The 17374-nt window shown below is 46.3% G+C and overlaps 1 protein-coding gene across 1 annotated transcript in view; it reads right to left on the bottom strand.

Moving 5' to 3' along the window:
• Nucleotides 1-17374, bottom strand: part of LOC122708329 (kinesin-like protein KIF28P) — a 71521-nt gene that overhangs the window by 6626 nt on the left and 47521 nt on the right. The window contains exons 10-20 of the mRNA XM_043924723.1: nucleotides 17214-17320; nucleotides 16013-16103; nucleotides 14407-14461; nucleotides 12800-12923; nucleotides 11230-11374; nucleotides 6172-6290; nucleotides 5415-5522; nucleotides 3422-3696; nucleotides 1390-1524; nucleotides 357-523; nucleotides 11-119 (exon numbers count right to left, since the gene is read on the bottom strand). Of these exons, the coding sequence (XP_043780658.1) occupies nucleotides 11-119; nucleotides 357-523; nucleotides 1390-1524; nucleotides 3422-3696; nucleotides 5415-5522; nucleotides 6172-6290; nucleotides 11230-11374; nucleotides 12800-12923; nucleotides 14407-14461; nucleotides 16013-16103; nucleotides 17214-17320 (1435 nt within the window). The remainder of the gene's footprint in view (nucleotides 1-10; nucleotides 120-356; nucleotides 524-1389; nucleotides 1525-3421; nucleotides 3697-5414; nucleotides 5523-6171; nucleotides 6291-11229; nucleotides 11375-12799; nucleotides 12924-14406; nucleotides 14462-16012; nucleotides 16104-17213; nucleotides 17321-17374) is intronic.

Raw genomic sequence — 17374 nt, 5'->3', positions numbered from 1 at the left:
AAATAAACACACCTGACCTGTGTCCATCAGAGGGGGAGTTTTCTTCGTGTCCACCAGGATGTGGCCTTCACCCGTGACCATGAGGTTCAGCTGAGAGCAGCTCAGCTCAGCACAGCCTTCTGTAGTGTGAGGGAGAGACCCATCAGGAAAGAAATGTCTCATCCTCCACTCTCAGTGTTGTGTGAGGAGGTTTAAACCATGTAATCAACTGTGGACCAAAACCCAGAGGCTCAGGAGAAGACACCTCTTGGCCTCTGCTGTCAAGACCCTGACAACCTCCCTCTGCAGCCCTAAGATACACAACATGACATCTGATGGAGGAATGCACCATGCAAAAGGGGAGGTAAGCATGGTACCTTGAAGACCCCATAAATCAACAATGAGAGCGTTTGTCTGTAAATAATTCAGAAACTCCTGAGATGCATTTAAGGTTGTAAATTGGACAGTCTCATCAATTTGGGGATTCACAATTTTCCATACAGGCTTGGTATATAAAGTGCTTGGAAGATCATAAATTCTGTACCTGAGAAAAGAACAGAAACCATAATTCAAAACCATAAGGGATACATTTCTAAAGGAAAGTGTCAGATAAGCCAAAGAACTGTAGCCTGCTTTGTTTAGTTGATAAGGTGTGCATGCTCAGTCGTGTCCAGTTCTGTGACCCCATGGATTGTAGCCTGCCAGGCCTGCTGTCCACAGGATTTTGCAGGCAAAAATACTGGAGTGGGTTGCCATTTAGTTGATAAAAGATGACCTACAATTGATTCTCCTGATTGCCACCTCCAACATCTCAGCTATTCAACACAGATATCATCATTACATAGATAATACTTACTAAAAGTCTAAAAAAAAGAGAAAAGGATTTTGATACTTTCTACTTAGATAATCTAAAGTTATTAATTTTCCATAAGAGGTTATGGTTTGTTTTTTGTCCTTCAAAATCTCTCCTTCTTTATTGCTTCATCTTTTAGTATCCTTTTAGCCTAATTAGTTTAAGCATATCTTAAACTAATGTGTGGTGCCTCTATCACATCGTCACACACAGTCCTTTTGTTTCCAACTAAAAAAAGAAAATAAACCCAATCATCCTACTTTGATAACACAGGTTCACTAGATGCTCTTTCTGATAATTAAAATGCCTGACTCTTGGCTTCGACTACTTAGAAGAATCAGTACATGTTGACCTGTACACAGTGACCTGGAGGGACATGTAACTTCTCCCTCTGTTAAGCAGAAGGAGGAAATAGTCATTTGGGAGTTGAACAAGCAGAAAAACTTAAGCAAATTTCATGGTCAACTCATTCTTAAAACTTGAGGAAAGGCCCCCTCCCATCAGGGCACACAGGCTGGGTGGTTCACGTTCAGCAGCTCAGCAGGGCAGGCTGGTACCCCATCTGAACACCCCTCTCCGCATCTTCCTTCAGCCACTTGGTGCCAAGGCACTGCACAAGGCGAATCTGGAAATCCATCCTCTTGCCCAGCAGGTCCACTGGGTCAGTAACCACATCTTCCTCACCACGTGCTCTGTAAACAGAAGAGGTAAACATTGATCACAGGTTTCCCTGGGCCCAAGCAAGTGAGACTGATGTCAGTGAAGATTACATAGACGCCTTGTGTGTGTCAGTCACTCAGTCGTGGTGGACTCTTTGTGACCCCATGGACTGCAGTCAGGCAGGCTCCTCTGTCCATGGAATTCTCCAGGTAAGAATACTGGAGTGAGTAACCATTCCCTTCTCCAGTCAAAGCTGGGTCTCCTGCATCATTGCAGGTGGATTCTTTGCAATCTGAGCCACCAGGGAAGCCCTAAGAGACAGCCAAATTCTCTGAAGAAAGGATGGGTAATATTACCAGCTGTAGAATTCACTCATTCAAGAGACATATCACAAGAGCCCGCTTTGTTCTTGTACTTCAAGATATGGACTATCTCAAGGAGGAGACAGGAATATAATAGCTTCTTGCAATAAATGCACCCAGGTGTGGATGCCAAACTGCCATTGAAGATTTAGGTAGGTTCCCCAGTGGGCAGAGGGGCTGCCACCTAGAGAAAGCCAGCTGGCTGCCCACAGGCAGCCTCTCCAGATGTCATTCTCCTTGTGAACCCTTCACGGTCCAGAGTCAATTCCAGGCCTACAGGCTCAGAAAACAGTTTGGACAGCTTTCCAACAGGGTACCTCTCTCACATCAACTGAGCTCACAGAGATTGAAACCTGTAAACTATAATGCCACTTTACTAATTCAAAGTGAGAAATAGAACCATCAGGCAGCTTAGGAGCCTGGGGTAGCAAAATGCCCAGGAAGTTACTTAGAATTCCAATAAAGACAGCGAGGCACTGATCATCTTAGTCTTTTAGTCACAAGACTTGGCAGTTTTGTTGCTCACTTGTTGACTGTTTCTTCTTCAGAAAGACAAAAAGTTTGCATCGGCTAGCCACTGAGGACACTGGCACCCAGACCAGGCCTGCCAGCCTCTTTACTTAGAATTGCTAAGAGGTGTTAGCTTTTGTAAAAACTCTCTCAACTGCCTTTGGCCCAAAGAGAGGAAACAGGGAGACATCCTCTGTGTGTGTAAGTCTCTCAGTCGTGTCCGACTCTATGTGACCCCGTGGACTGTAGCCCGCCAGACTCCTCTGTCCATGGAATTCTCCAGGCAAGAATACTGGAGTGGATTGCCATTTCCTTCTCCAGGGGACCTTCTTGACCCAGGAATCGACCTCATGTCTCCTGCATTGCAGGTGGATTCTTTACTATCTGAGCCACCAGGGAAGCCCCAGAGACAACCTGAAGGGACAGTAAAGGTTATACAGTGGAGTTAGCACAAAGATCAGATAACCCCTCAGAATGGGGCCACATAAGGAAACAAAGATAGCACAGCTCCTTCCTTGAGAAAAGGAACAAAGAAATTAACAGAGCCTGTCCAGGGAGGCAGGGTGAGCTACAAAAGAAGCTTCCTGCTTCTGGCTCTTGGGCCTGGTCAGCAAGGCTGAGGACTAATGCTGGAAAGAACAAATGTGTGTGGTGGGTCCCAGACCTCACAGGCGCCAGGAAGGGCGGGGGAGGGTGGAAGGTTCTATGGCACCCTTGGCTTCTCTACCGACCCAGCTCTCTGGGCTCATGTCCATGTTTCCTTCTACTACAGTCCTGCCCCTGCAGGGTATTCTCCTCATTCCTTTGGTCCTCTAGGGCAGTGTGAGCTGCTCAAAGACCGCTGGATGTGGGGTTTTAAATATTCCAGGGCAGCTGATTTGGCTGCCTTGGCAAAATCAGATATGATGAGGCCAAATTATGAATGAACGAGCTCATTTGTTTGTCTCAGGAGTGACCTCTTCAGGGTACCAAGTTCTCCCCTTCCAGGAGAACTCAGGCTTGCTGTGAGTTTTCTGTATGACCCAGAACTAGACAAGGGGGTGGTGGAGATACCCACTGTCCTGTCGAGGAGCAGGGGTTTATGTGAATATGCAACACTGCCTCTTCCAGCCCGTCACAGTTCAGAAATTCCACTTGTTCCTCAAACTTCATGCAGTAGGCAAGGGACTGGAGCCAGATGTGAGCAGAACCCAGGTGAACAACTTCGACAGGATCCCAGAAAGGGTCATCTTCCTGGGCTACCTGGCTGTCTTCTCCATCAAGAAAACGCTGGTAAAGTTCTTCCATTAGGAATTTCCTATTGATAAATTTGGCTTTTGACCAAATCCACACCTGGAAACACAAAGGTACATCATCAATATTTGATCCCATCTGCTGCTCTAACAATTCATTTCTATGGTTTTCCCAGCATGCTGTCTCTGATGGGTTGGGTTTTGGGTACCCAAGACCAATGACAGTGTCATCAAACTCAGCTTTGGTGAGGATCTTCAAGAGCACTACATTCATTGCTGACCTATCTACTTCAGCTTTGCTGGATCCCAGGAAATGACTTAGAGGAAATGATGGACTTAGAAAATACTTTCCTAGGAGAGATGAAAGTTTGAGCTTGTGGTATACAGAAGAAAGACCTTCAGAGATATCCTTGTCCCAGTCTCTGGAACCTGTGAATATGTTATCTTACATGGCAAAGAGGAATTAAGTTTGTTTATCAACCAACCTTAAAATAGGGAGATTAGCTTGCATTATCCAGATGGGCCCAGTGTAATCACATGGGCCTTAAAGGTAGAAGAGGGAGGCAGAAGAGAGGGTCAGAGAAAGATAGATGGCAACAGAAGCAGGGTCAGGGATGCTATATGGATAACTTTGAAGATGGCCATGAGCCAAGGAATGTAAGTGGCTCTAGAAGTTTGAAAAAGCAACAAAATGTATTCTCCCCTCAAGCCTCCAGAGAGCAAAACGTCCCTTCTGACACGTTGCTTTTAACCCAGCGACATCTGCATTGCGCTTTTTACAAATTCATTTATTAATTTTATTTAATTTTGGTTGTGCTGAGCTTTCTTTGTGCGGACTTTCTCTCATTGTGCTGAGTGGGGGCTACTCTTCGTTGTGATTCATGGGCTTCTCACAGCAGTGACTTCTCTTGTTGAGGAGCACAGACTCCAGGGCATGTGGGCTTCAGAAATTGTGGCACATGGGCTTAGTTGCCCTGAGGCACTTGGGATCTTCCTGGACGAGGGATCAAACCCATGTCCCCTGCATTTGGTCTATAAGGAGAACAAACCAGTCAATCCTAAAGGAAATAAATACTGAATATTCATTGAAAGAACTGATGCTGAAGCTGAAGCTCTAATACTTGGCCACCTGATGCGAAGAGCCGACTCATTGGAAAAGACCCTGATGCTGGGAAAGATTGAGGGCAGGAGGAGAAGGGGACAACAGAGGATGAGATGGTTGGATGGCATCACCGACTCAATGGATATGAGTTTGAGCAAGCTTTAAGAGATGGTGAAGGACAAGGAGGCCTGGTGTGCTGCAGTCCATGGGGTCGCAAAGAGTTGGACATGACTGAGCGACTGAACAGCAACAATAACACTTGCATTGGCACGCGGATTCTTTACCACTGGACCACCAGGAAAGCCCACCTTCTGGAGTCTTAACGAAACTGTGCATTTTCCCATTGCTCAGAATGGTAGCTTTCTCTCTTGGACACTCACACAAACACCATTTTCAGCTGGACAAATTTTCAGGCTCCCTTCGGATACTAAAACTTCGGAGTCATGATAAAAATAAACAGAAAGTGTTCACTGCCTGTGGGTGGGAAAGATCCCAGGTCTCGGTGTTGTGTGGGATAGAGGAACCAGAAGGGGAAACTCGGAGGGTCCTCCTCTCCCCAGAGTTGGTCCCCCAGAATCCCACTCATACTTGGACCCTATCTTGTCCCTTCACTGGGGCTCCACAGGCTGTAGCACGTAAAACTAACCTGTATCCCTAGGAAACCTCCTCAGAAACCCCTCATGGAGTTGCACACCAGCCCCCAGGGGCAACCTCACCTGATGAGTCCTTTGATGGGTCACCTTCACCGTGACCTCTTTTTGTAGGTCACAGCCCCTGGAATCTGATGAAGCTAAATTTTTCACTTTCAGTTCCATATTAAGTCCCTGGTAAGAAAAACACTTCTCACTAAATAATCCTACATTTCTCAGCATGTACCATCTTTGCAATTTATTTTTCATCCTCTCCACACTCAGACTTTCTGAAAGAAGATGATCCCACCTCTTGCTCCTTGGAATTCCCATCAAGGGAAATGACAAAGCACCCAGAATTTCTCAGCAGCATCCTGGAACTATTTCATGTGTAAGCCTCACCAAAGTGATTGAGTCTTATGCAAGTTTCCTGATGATTGGGATCCTGTGTCACCAGGGAGTGCATCTGAACCCAGGCCTTCTCTGGGGCAGAGAAGCCATCAAGGTGCGTGCACCCAGAGAAGGACTCTGGAGGACAATCTGGGGTGGGGTGACCATGGGGTGGGCAAGCATTGGTCTGGTGTCTTGGTGGTCCTGGAGCCATGGGGGCCAGAGGTAGAAGGAACGGACTTGAGGCTGGGACTGGGGAGGCCTGGGGTGTTGACTGAGGCCCTGCCACTAGCTCACTGTGGGGTCTCAAGCAAAGCACCTGCCCTCTCCAGGCCAGAGTATCTGGCATGTCTACACTATGAAGCCAGTTCGGGGCAGTGGGAGAGAGGGGCTCATTGAATCTGTCCTCTGAGGTCCTTTCTAGATCTCAGATTTTACCATTTTCTGCCCTTACCTTCTTCAGCTCTTCGCTCATTTGATTTGCTTCTGCAACCAGTGGCATCAGTTTGACGTAGTCCTGGAACACAGCCAGGACACTGGGGTCCGCCTTCCCATCCCCACTGTTCATAGCACCTAGGAAAGATCGGAGAGGGAGGGGAGGTCACTGACTGGTTCTGGGACACCTTTCAGCCATGAATAAACTTGCATGCTCTTTGCTTCCTTCATTCAGTCAGTCATTCAACTGTTCATCAAATATTTCTATTTTAAATTTATAGATGTGTAATCTTTTAAAAAACAAGAAAGAAAACTAAGCGGGGAAGAAAAGTTACTGCCTCCCTTGCCCATCCCAACCCATGAATCTTGGCAACATTGTGACAGGAGGTTCCCTGCCTCTGATTTTCAGTCTTGGTCTTGTGTTCTTGACCCAAGGTAGCTCCAGACTGTCCAGTGAGGAGCCTGGGGCAAGAATAATGCAGCTGGCTAAAGGAAGGTCTGGGGGCTTCTCCTGAAACCACAGCTGGCACAGAAGTAACTTGTCCTTACTTCTGTTTGGGGTGGCTTAGAGGAGGGGATCGTGGACATGATGGGTGAGCCAATCTCCCTGCTAGACCCTGGCTGGTGCTGCCTCCTGTCAAGAACTCTCAGTCATTTAGGGATTTCCTGTGCTGAGGTCTGAATCCTCAGAGCTGCCCAACAGCCACCTTGCTGAGGACTCAGTCTTTGCTGGTGCTAAACACTTTTGACCAGGGTCAGGGGCTTATTCAACATCACTATGCAGCTGGGAAATTCAACTCTGTATATAAGTAAATGAATATATAGGGTGTGCAGGTTTGGTATTAGAGTCTTATTGACTTGTTTTGTTCAGTAACTTGCAGACAATGAACAAAGAGGTCACTTTCAAATCCATTTATTTTGCCAAAATTCTGAAGCGAAACGTTTGGTGCAGGAAAAAGGGAGGATCTATTCTGCACATATGTAGCTGCACCCACAACACTCTGCTCGTGAGTTTATAAGACAAGTTTGCACAGGTACGACGTGAGATGTTCCACCTTTGGGAGTTCAACATAGCCAGAGACCTCAGCAGAGCCCACACTCGCCTGACTGGGCGGGGTTGGGGGTGCGGGTGGGCAGCAGGTGGGCCCTGCTACCACAGCCTCCCCTGAGGGGAGTGACCTGGGGTCTGGGGATGAGAGGGGAGGCAAGGTGGTCAAGAACCTCCATCTGAGGCAAGGGAAGAGATGAACAAAGAGAAATGACAAAGCTCCTGAATGTTCCTGCGGACAAGGACTCCCAGGTTGTTGTGGGGGAGTTGAAATACAGCAGTAGCTAGAGGGAGATGTATCTAGAAGGAGCTAGAGTAGCTAGAGGTCTTTTCTCATTGGAAAAGGCCGTGAGGCTGGGAAAGATTAAATGCAGGAGAAGGGAACGACAGGGGATGAGGTGCTTGGATGGCATCACCAACTCGATGGACATGAATTTGAGTAAGCTCTGGAAGTTGGTGGTGGACGGGGAAGCCTGGCTTGCTGCAGTCTACGGGGTCACAAAGAGTCAGACAAGACTGAGCGACCGAACTGAATTGAGGAGGAGAAGGGGACGACAGAGGGAGAGATGGTTGGATGGCATCACGGACTCAATGGACATGAGTTTGAGTAAACTCTGGGAGATGGTGATGGACAGGGAAACCTGGTGTGCTGCAGTCCATGAGGTCTCAAAGAGTCAGACACGACTGAGCAACTGAACAACAAAAGGAGATTGTTGGGAGCCACCAGGACGAGAGAGGAACCTGCAAGGCAGCTCTTCCCCTCGAGGTTGTCCCAGGGGCCCGGTATGTCCCTTTCTTCCTTCTGTCTTACTGTTGTTGGGCTTTCTATTAATTTTTGGAAATTATAATATATAGTAATAAGGCCTCGCTGGAAAAGTCCAAGCCTTTTTGGAAATGCTTAAGATTGCTCTGGCTCAGGACACGACCATAAACATCAAGCCATAAAAGAAAAGGCCACAGGTATAGTTTGGCTGCTTGCTTAAAAGATTATAATGTTCTAGAATAGAAAAGAGTAGAGGTGTTTAGATTTAGAAGTAGATATACTGCTTTAGTTTACTTTCTCCTTGGTTGAAAGGGTTTTCACTATTGCTATTTCCTTGCTGCTACTTGTTCATTGTTTCCCTTTCTTTAAACAACATGGGATATTATGGGTATTTTTGTAAAGTTAGAAAATGGGGTATATAAGATTTTAATAGAAGATTTATATTAACCAGCTTTACTGCCATTATTTTACTATTAATAGAGGTGTTTTGCTGCTTTAGAGGTGTTTTTGCTGTTTAATAGTTAATCGTTGTAAATTGAGATTTTGTGGTTTCAGGTAAAAAAAAAAATCAGGTTTTTCTCATGGTACTATTTTCGGAAGTGTCAAACATGTTACTGTAACCCTTCCCATGTATTGTTTTATTGTCCAAAGAGTTTACACTATACCTGAGATTTATGAAACACTGTTTTTGTTAGAGTGAGAATGTTAGGCCATTGAGGCAAGAAGATTATGTACGGGATATTTAAGTATAAACCCTGTAATCGGAAACGTTCTAGATGAATGCTTAGGGGAAAAACATGGGGAAAAAAAACATTGACGGAAGCACAAACCAATATCTGATGTAATATGTGGTGACTTAAGGGGGAGGTAACATTCATTCTATAAAAACTGAGCTATCCTAAAAATAAAAAAAAGCTACCTCTTCTACTCAACGTCTGTGTGTGTGTGTCTGTCTGTCTTTTCTCGCCGACGCCGTTCATCCTGAGGGTTCTCCTGGATCCTGCTGGGGCTGGACCCCGGCAGGAGATGTGGGTCCAGGTAGGGCTTTCTAGGTTTGTTTTTATGGCAGAAAATAGTGGAACATACTTGCATGTGATGGAATGATCCATGGAGAGCCTTTAGTGACGCAAAAGAGAAGGCCCTTCTCAGAGACAAATGCTTGAGATAGTGAGAGGGGAGAGAATCCAGAGAACAGATGGAGGAAAATTGACAGACATATTATGTTTGCCCATTCAGGGAAAACTAAAATAAACTCTGCGTTATTGAACTGGAATTGGCCGTATGAGTATGAACTTACTGTTTTACAGAATAGGTAAAGCTTTAATATGTGTGGGGGAATACATGTATTAAGGCAGAAGTTTGCACACATAGCCCCAGATCTTGATTTATTTTACTAAAAGTAATCAGGCTCCTTGGGGAAATGACTGACACCTGAGCTGGGTGATTAGTATGGTGATTTCAGTCCCTAAACTGGGACTGAAAGCCCACAAGATGCACCTGAAACATTTTTGATGTCAGAAAGGAAGCTAGTGTCTGATGAAGAATGTCAGGAAGACACAGAATCCAGCTTGAAGGGGTGCCCAATGACCAAAACGAGGATAGTCTGCACATCAAAATGAATTATGAAAGGAACGGATAACTTACTGAGTAAAACAGGACTCTGAGTCCACACTGACATAAACAAATGAATAAACAAATCAACAGATAAAACATTTCTTATACTAACTTTTGTTTTTTCAAATAAAGGTAGAGGAAATTGTGGAGCTAGAAATTCACCATTTGACAAAAATCCATACTAATCATCCAACAATCAAAGGATGATAAAACTAGTGGATGAAATTGTAATGAGGTATAGGATATCTACATATCAAAGTCTCTCCCCATAAAATATTAATTGAAAAGATAGGATTGCTCTCAGGTGGCCTCAGCCTGCAGCGGCTGGAAGCGGGGCTTCAGTTCCGCCACCAGAGACTGAAGTGGGGTTCTGGGGTTTTGGCGGTGAGAGCACCAAATCCTCACCGCTAGGCCAGTGGACAGTGACCAGGCCCGTGGCCCTTCGGCTTTGCAGAAGAGAATTCCCACAAAGACAGAAAGTAGGGAAGCAAGTAAAGTATTTATCAGGAAGGAAAAAGAGTACAGGACGTGTGGATAGTGCTGGGAAAGACTGAAGGCAAAAGGTCACTCCCCTTTGAACCTCTAAGGAGTCTTTCTGCGCATGTGTGGTCAGGGAAGTCTTCTCACTGTGAGAACGAGAAATATGTGGTCTGGGCAGGGTCCCGCCTGCTCTCTTAATTATCCTGCTATTCTCTCTTGGAGTTTCGGTCCACAGGGAGTGAATCTCCAGTCACTTAACCCTGGGGTGTGCTTGGGGGGCGGTGTGTGGGGGGAGGCGGCATTTACCTCTTGCCTCAGGATAACTCATTTTACAATGGAGAAACCTGGTAAACACCTCCTTAATCAAGTGATCACAATTAACACCAGCAAAAATGGACAAACTGACACCAGGTGCCTTCTGATGCGAGGCACAGAGGATATATCATCACTTTGCTGATGTTCCTGCCAAAAAAACTATCACCTCAATCCAATCATGAGGAAACATCTTAAAAACCTAAAAAAAATGACTGATGTTTACTCTTCAAAAATGTTGAGGCCATGAAAGACAAAAACAGACCTGGTGAATTGTTCTAGATTTAAGGACATCAAAGAGATGTGACAACTGAATGTGGTCCTGGATTGGACCCTGTACCCCAATTTTTTAAAAGGGAGATTTTTGAAACAATTAGGTAAATATGCATGAAATTCGTAGAGTAAATATCAATGTTAATTTTCTGGTATTGAGAATTGTACTGTAGTTATTAAGAGAAAGTCCTTTTCCTTAGGAATAACAATGAAGTGTTTAAGGATGCCCAGACATGTCTGACTCTTTGCGACTGTAGTCCACCAGGTTCCTCTGTCTATGGGATTCTCCAGCAAGAATACTGGAGTATCCTTCAATTCTTCAATTGCCATGCCCTCCTCCAGGGGATCTTCCCAACCCAAGGATTGAACCTACATTAGCATCTTTACCCTCATAATTAATTTTATGAATTAAATACATCTTCCACATGTGCTTACTCTATATGAAAATCATACCTTAATTTTCTAAACATTGTATTTTGACACAGTCAAAGATTATTTTCTTAAGGAAAGCAGGACTGCACACAGTGAAAGCAGAGCTTTCACATCCACCCATGGGAAATGCCAGAAGCCTGGCCTGGGCTGCTCACCGAGCTTGTCAGCACTCACTCCCTCAGCAGCCGCTCTCTCCAGCTGGAAAAAGTCATAATCAAATCTGCTCAAGTCCTCACTGCCTCGCTCAGAAGGAAACCCGATGTAGAGGTAGGCGCTGTTGGATCCCAAAATAATCCGGTCCTAGGAAGGAGACAGTGCACTCAGAGGGAGGGGGGCAGAGCGGGTGAGGTCAGCCGACTCCTCTGCGAGCATCACGAGACCTCGTGAATCCCCAAGCAGAGAAGAGACCTGTAGATGAGGGAAGTGGGGCCTCTTGCTTTTTCGTGCTTTCATTGACTAATCCTTTATTCCGCACTCTGTCAGCCACTGGGGGAGTCAGTGGGGACTAGACAGACCCATCCCTCCCCTCCAGGACTTGATAAACTGATTGTGATCACAGCCTGTGTGGGATGGGGAGGAAAAGGGCAGGGCTTCCACAGAGTGTACCGGGCTAATTCACACTGGGGATTACAGAGGACCTCTGGGAAGGTGCACTATTTAAGGTGACACTTCAAGAGTGCTAAGTTTTGGTGAGGCCAAGAAGAGTACTGTTGACCAGGGCCTGGAAGATCTGAGCATCAAAGGGTCCTGTGACTAAGGGAAGCCCAGGCAGAGCAGTGAGGCCAGAGAGGCAGGTGATGGGCTCGCTGTGGTCTCATAAAAGGGGGGGTCACTGAAGGATTTCCAAGAAAGGAGTAGCTTGCTCCAGTGTGCTAGTCTAAAAGGATCTCTGTGTAGAGGATTGGAATGGGTGGGGTGTGGGGGAAGGCTCAAGATTGAGGGGTTTTATATATATAATTATGACTGATTTGATGGACAGCAGACCACCACAACATTGTAAAGCAATTATCCTCAAATTAAAAAAAATAAAATAAAATAGAAGACTTTCTGTGGCTTCAGCATGGAGAAGGGACAGGAGAGGTGTCTGGAGCCCCTGTGCTGCCGGCAGGGTGGTGGGGAGATGTGGACAGCTCACTGTTGGCAAGGTGCTGGCAGTCCCTCTCCATGGCAGGTTTTTTTTCTTAATATTTATTCAGGGATGGGTAATACGTGTAACTCTATGGCTGATTCATATCAATGTATGACAAAACCCACTGAAATGTTGTGAAGTAATTAGCCTCCAACTAATAAAAAAAATATATTTATTCATTTATTTGGCTGTGTCAGGTCTTAGTTGCAGCATGTGGGATCTAGTTCCCTGACCAGGGATCGAACCAGGGCCCCCTGCATTGGGAACTCAGAATCTTAGCCACTGGACCATCAGGGAAGTCCCTCCATGGCAGGTTGTTAAAATCTAAAATATCATACAGCATTAGAGCTGGAAGGATCTTGGCGAGCACCTAGTTCACCCCTCTGTTTTGTAAGCAAGGTCCAGGGAGGTGAAATGACTTTCCCCAGACACTTGATGAGTTAACTTCAGGTCTCCCAAGTCCACAGCTGTGACCTCATCATCACTGGGACACGGTGGCAGAGGGACAGGAGAGACTTAGTGCCCAGCCCTGCCGGCCTCACTCCAGCTCTCCTGGTTGGACATAGGAAATCCTGTGGCTCTGCAGGGGAGTTTACCAAATGTTGCAGCTTCGTCTTGGTCGTGATGGGCACCCCATTAACGATGACCTTGCATTTGCTGTATGGAGTCACCGTCACTTTACCACCTGAATTCGTGAAGGAAGCATGTTTATCTGAAATTCTAAAAGGACAAGAATGTGTCTAAGTGACCAAATAAATCACAGTTTTGGTGAAGAGTGTAGGCAATTCTTTCTTATTTGCACAATTAGGTAAGGCCTACAGCTGCTATGGACATCCGATGGGGCTCCTGTGTGCTCAGTGGGTGGAGGTGGAGAGGTGGGTGCGAGGGACCCTGCCTTGAGCAAGAGGGGAGACAACAAAGCAATTGTTTATTTGTAGAACCAACCCCCACTCCCAACCCCTCCCCACCCCCCTGGGGCCAGGAGACACAGTCAAGCTGGACCCCGCAGGGACTCACAAGTTGGTGGGACGAAGTGGAGGGAAATGGAAAGAAAGGTGTTTCAGAGGAGACTCTTGGGAAGGAGATTTAATGACAAGCCTACATATCGCCAAGAAGTTTAGGTCTGTTTCTTGGTCTTTATTTATACAAATCCACACTTGAGATGTTACAAGATTTGGGGCCAGTGTCAGAGGCATCAGTTTGGCTCCCAACAGATGTCATCTGTGTGGCCTAACTGTTCTAGAATGTCCCTGGGCTCCTCGGCTGTTGTGAATGTTTGAGAAGCTGAGACACACTCAGGCTCAGGGGTCCTCAGGAGCAAGGTTTTAACCTCATCTCAGCTGCAGTTCAGCCAATTCCAGACCTGTGGGTTTTTGGACCAGGGTCCCCACAGGGAGTGGTCTGGAAAGAGGGATGAGGGGATCCTCAGGAAGAATTGGGGGAAAGGGGCTAGAGGCCATAGGTCAGGGTGAGTTAGTACCAACAGGCCCCTCCCTACCGCCCCCCCCCCACCCACCCTCTGCTGCCAACTCACGCATACAGCCACACACAAGGGCTGGGGTGGGCTATGGAGGGCTGAGGTCTGTCACGGGGGACTGGTCAGTAATGCCCCGAGTCTACTGGCTGGAAATCTGTGGTCAGTCACGACACAGAGGGGCTGGAGTTCGGGGCGGAACCCTGGAGCAGCAGCCTCCCCAGGAGAGAGGCCACAGAAGTGTGGCCCCCTACTCTGAGTTTATAAACCTGCCTTGGGTCCCTCGGGGAGGGATCAGCTCCAAGTCTGGGCTTTGTGTTAGTCCAGTTGGCAAGGGCTCCGAGCACAGAGATGCCTTTGCCCTTGGTGGTGAGACCGTGAAAGGCCCGCGCCACCGTACTGGGCCTGTCCTCTTAACTCTATTTCCTGCCCCCATCTACTCAGGTCCATTTGTGAGAATAAGTCCCTTTCTCCCAAGACCAGATCCAAGAAAACACACTGAGCCCAGCAAAAGGGATTTCGGTGAGAGAAGAAAACCCTCCCATGCGATCTTCCATAATAAGTATTAGAGTGGGTCCCGAGATACGTCTGGTCAGTTCTCATCCTTGGCTGTCTGGCAGGGCTTGTGGCCTGCCCTGACAATGACTAGATGAATTCTGAGAGTGTTCTCTGGATGCAGGGGTCTCAATTCTGTAAAGCTGGACAAAGGTGCTGAGTCTGTCCACTTACCCCAAACCTTGAAGAGTAATGGCATTTGAAGCTGCCTGACCAGCATCACATGAACCTGAAAAGAATTGAAATAACTTTTGCTTTCAAATTTTTTCAGGATTTGATCTTAGTAACATATCTGATGTTTGGAAAGTGCCATTTCCTCTCCAATTGGATCACTTGAAGGCATTTTCTCACTGTGATTTTCAATCATGATGCTACATGGACATCACCTTGCCTGGGGGATAATTGCTTTAATTTCTGCCTTTTTTGTGATATTCCTAACTTTCTGTTTGTTTGCTTAGGAAAATATTTTTAATTTAAGAGTGTGTCATTTATGTTAACATTTAATGGATTTATTGTTGTTACTTTAAATAAATTTTCATTAATTTTTATTGGAGCTCACAATAAAAATATTGGCTCACAATATTGTGCTTGTTTCTTCTGTGTAGCAAAGTGAATCAGTTATACATATACATATATCCACTCTATTTTAGGTTCTTTTCCCATGTAGGTCATTACAGAGTATTGAGTAGAGTTCCCTGTGCTATACAGTAGGTTCTTATTAATTATCTATTTTATATATAGTAGTGAGTATAAGTCAGTTTCTATCTCCAGCCCCAACTACTGCCCTGCAAGAGCCTCTCCTGTCCTGAGTGTGCATAGGGCTAGAGTGCAGAAGCCAGATGTGACGAAATACTGGTGCCATTTTCCAGAGGATGAATGGATAAATAAATGTGGTAAACATGTAAAATGGTGTATTGTTCAGTCTTAAAAAGGGAGAAAATCCTGATACATGCTTCAGTATGGATGAACCTGGAAGACATTATGCTAAGTGAAGTAAGCCAGACACAAAAGGACAAATACTGTATAACTCCACTTATAAAAGCACCTGGAATGGTTAATTTCATAGAGACAGGAAGTAGAATGGTGGTTGCCAAGAACTAGGGGAGGGGATAACAGGGAGTTATTGCATAATGGGGACAGAGTTTCAGTTTGGGAAGACAAAAAAAATCTGGAGGTGGGTGCAGGTAATGGTTGCACAGGGCCTCCCAGGTTGCTCAGTGGTAAAGACTCTGTCTGCCAATGCAGGAGATGCAGGACACGTGGGTTCAATCCCTGAGTCAGGAAGATCCCCTGGAGGAGGAAAAGGCAACCCACTCCAGTATTCTTGCATGGCTAATCCCAGGGACAGAGGAGCCTAGTGGGCTACAGTCCATGGGGTCACAAAATGTCAGGCACAACTGAGCAACTGAGTGCGCATGAGCATGTGAATGCACACACACACACACACACACACAAAATAGTTGCACAACAATGCGAAGGCACTTAATGCCATTGCACTGTACACTTAAAAATGATGAACATGGTGAGTTTTCTGTAACGTGTATTTTACCATAAAAAAAAAAATTAAAAAAAAAAAGAAACATGCCCAGGGCAACAGGCATGAACAGAACCAGAATCAACTTCTGAGGAAGTACCAGGTCAGTTAACATCACTCTGCAAATTAGAAGGTCCAGGCCCAGACAGTTCGGCCAGAGACCTTACGAACCAAAGCCAGCAGGCAAGTGCCTCTCGACTGTCTTCCCTCTGCCTTCCCACGGTGCGAGTTGAGAGGGGTAAGTACCAGCCTGAATGAAGTGCTTGAGAACCCCTGTGAGCTGCGGGTCTTCATTGACGTTGAGAAGGTGGGGGAAGGTTTTCATCATCTGCTGCTCCTGGAGGAGAAACAGGGAGGGTATCCTCACCAGACAGGGCAGCACAGCACAGAGGGCAGAGTTCCTTCCCATCCACTGCTCCCAGTCCAGTGACCTCATCACCCCAAAGGTGCTGATGGCAAATGGGGCCTGTGGCATCGCCCTCTCTTGGTTATGGAAATGGATTTCATTCTTTAATACAGGTAGTAATTGGTATTGTGGTTATAGAGGATTGACAGTCAAACGGAACTGGAATAAACTATATGGGCACAAGGAAAGCTTTGAATCCGGAAGTTCTGATAAAGAGGATGAAAGTCCTTCTGGTTGTAACTATCCACACAAAACAAGAGTCCTAGGTTCTTCACTCTGGATCCCTCTTGACTCTTGCACTCCAGATTACACAGGTGGTTATTTTCTTGGCATTTCTTACTGCTGTGTGCAGCCACATTATGCCCATACCTCTAGTGTCCTTGGACCCTAACTCATCCTGACCCCCTGCAGCCACAGACCTCCACCCCACTCCACTCCCAACACTCCCATCTATTCTGGCTCCAGGAACCTTCTGGAATCTGGACTGGATCCCTCCCACCACTTCTAAAGTCCTCCAGGGCTAGCCCATGACTCTGGAGCTTGTCCCCATAGCTTTGGGGAGTAAGGTTATATGAGGTGTAGTGTTGACAGAAGGTAGAGAAAGCATCTCCCTGGCCCAGGAACAAAGTTCACATCACAGCCCATTTATGATCCGGAGTTGGTAGTGAATGCCAGATCCATGGTTCAGGATCACAACACAGTCCCCAGAAGACAATCACATTCCTCAAATTTTCCCCAAATTCTAATTTTCAACAGCTTTGAATTCTATCCTCAGCCTGATGCATCAGATGCACCAAGGCCTCTCTGCTTCCTTCCTTTTCATGCCCTGCCATTCTATCCCCAGCTCTGACAATAATTTAAAGTCATATGTCATGTATCACTTGTCACAATCACACATTACACATAATAGATATATTTTCCGATTACCCGATTATCCACCTGTCAGCCGCCCAGGCATCACCAAGTGTCTGGTTAAGGTGTGAGGCTGCCCCATCCCCCTCCCAGGTAGTTGGCCTCAGCAGGTAGAGGTGGTGAGCTCACCTGAGCGATGGCCACATAGTGCTGCTGCCATTCCCGCCGGGCCTGCTCCAGCTGCTTCGCCCAGCTTATCTGGTCAGTGAGAGGCCCAAGTAAACAGGCTGGCAGCTCTGGAAGGAGGGAGGTATTTTAAGAAACTGAAGGCCAGCTTTAAGGTTTGCAGT

This window comes from Cervus elaphus, chromosome 14 (genome assembly GCF_910594005.1).
Source record: "Cervus elaphus chromosome 14, mCerEla1.1, whole genome shotgun sequence".
In the NCBI taxonomy this organism is placed as follows: Eukaryota; Metazoa; Chordata; class Mammalia; order Artiodactyla; family Cervidae; genus Cervus; species Cervus elaphus.
This window is presented reverse-complemented; position numbering and strand designations above follow the sequence as displayed.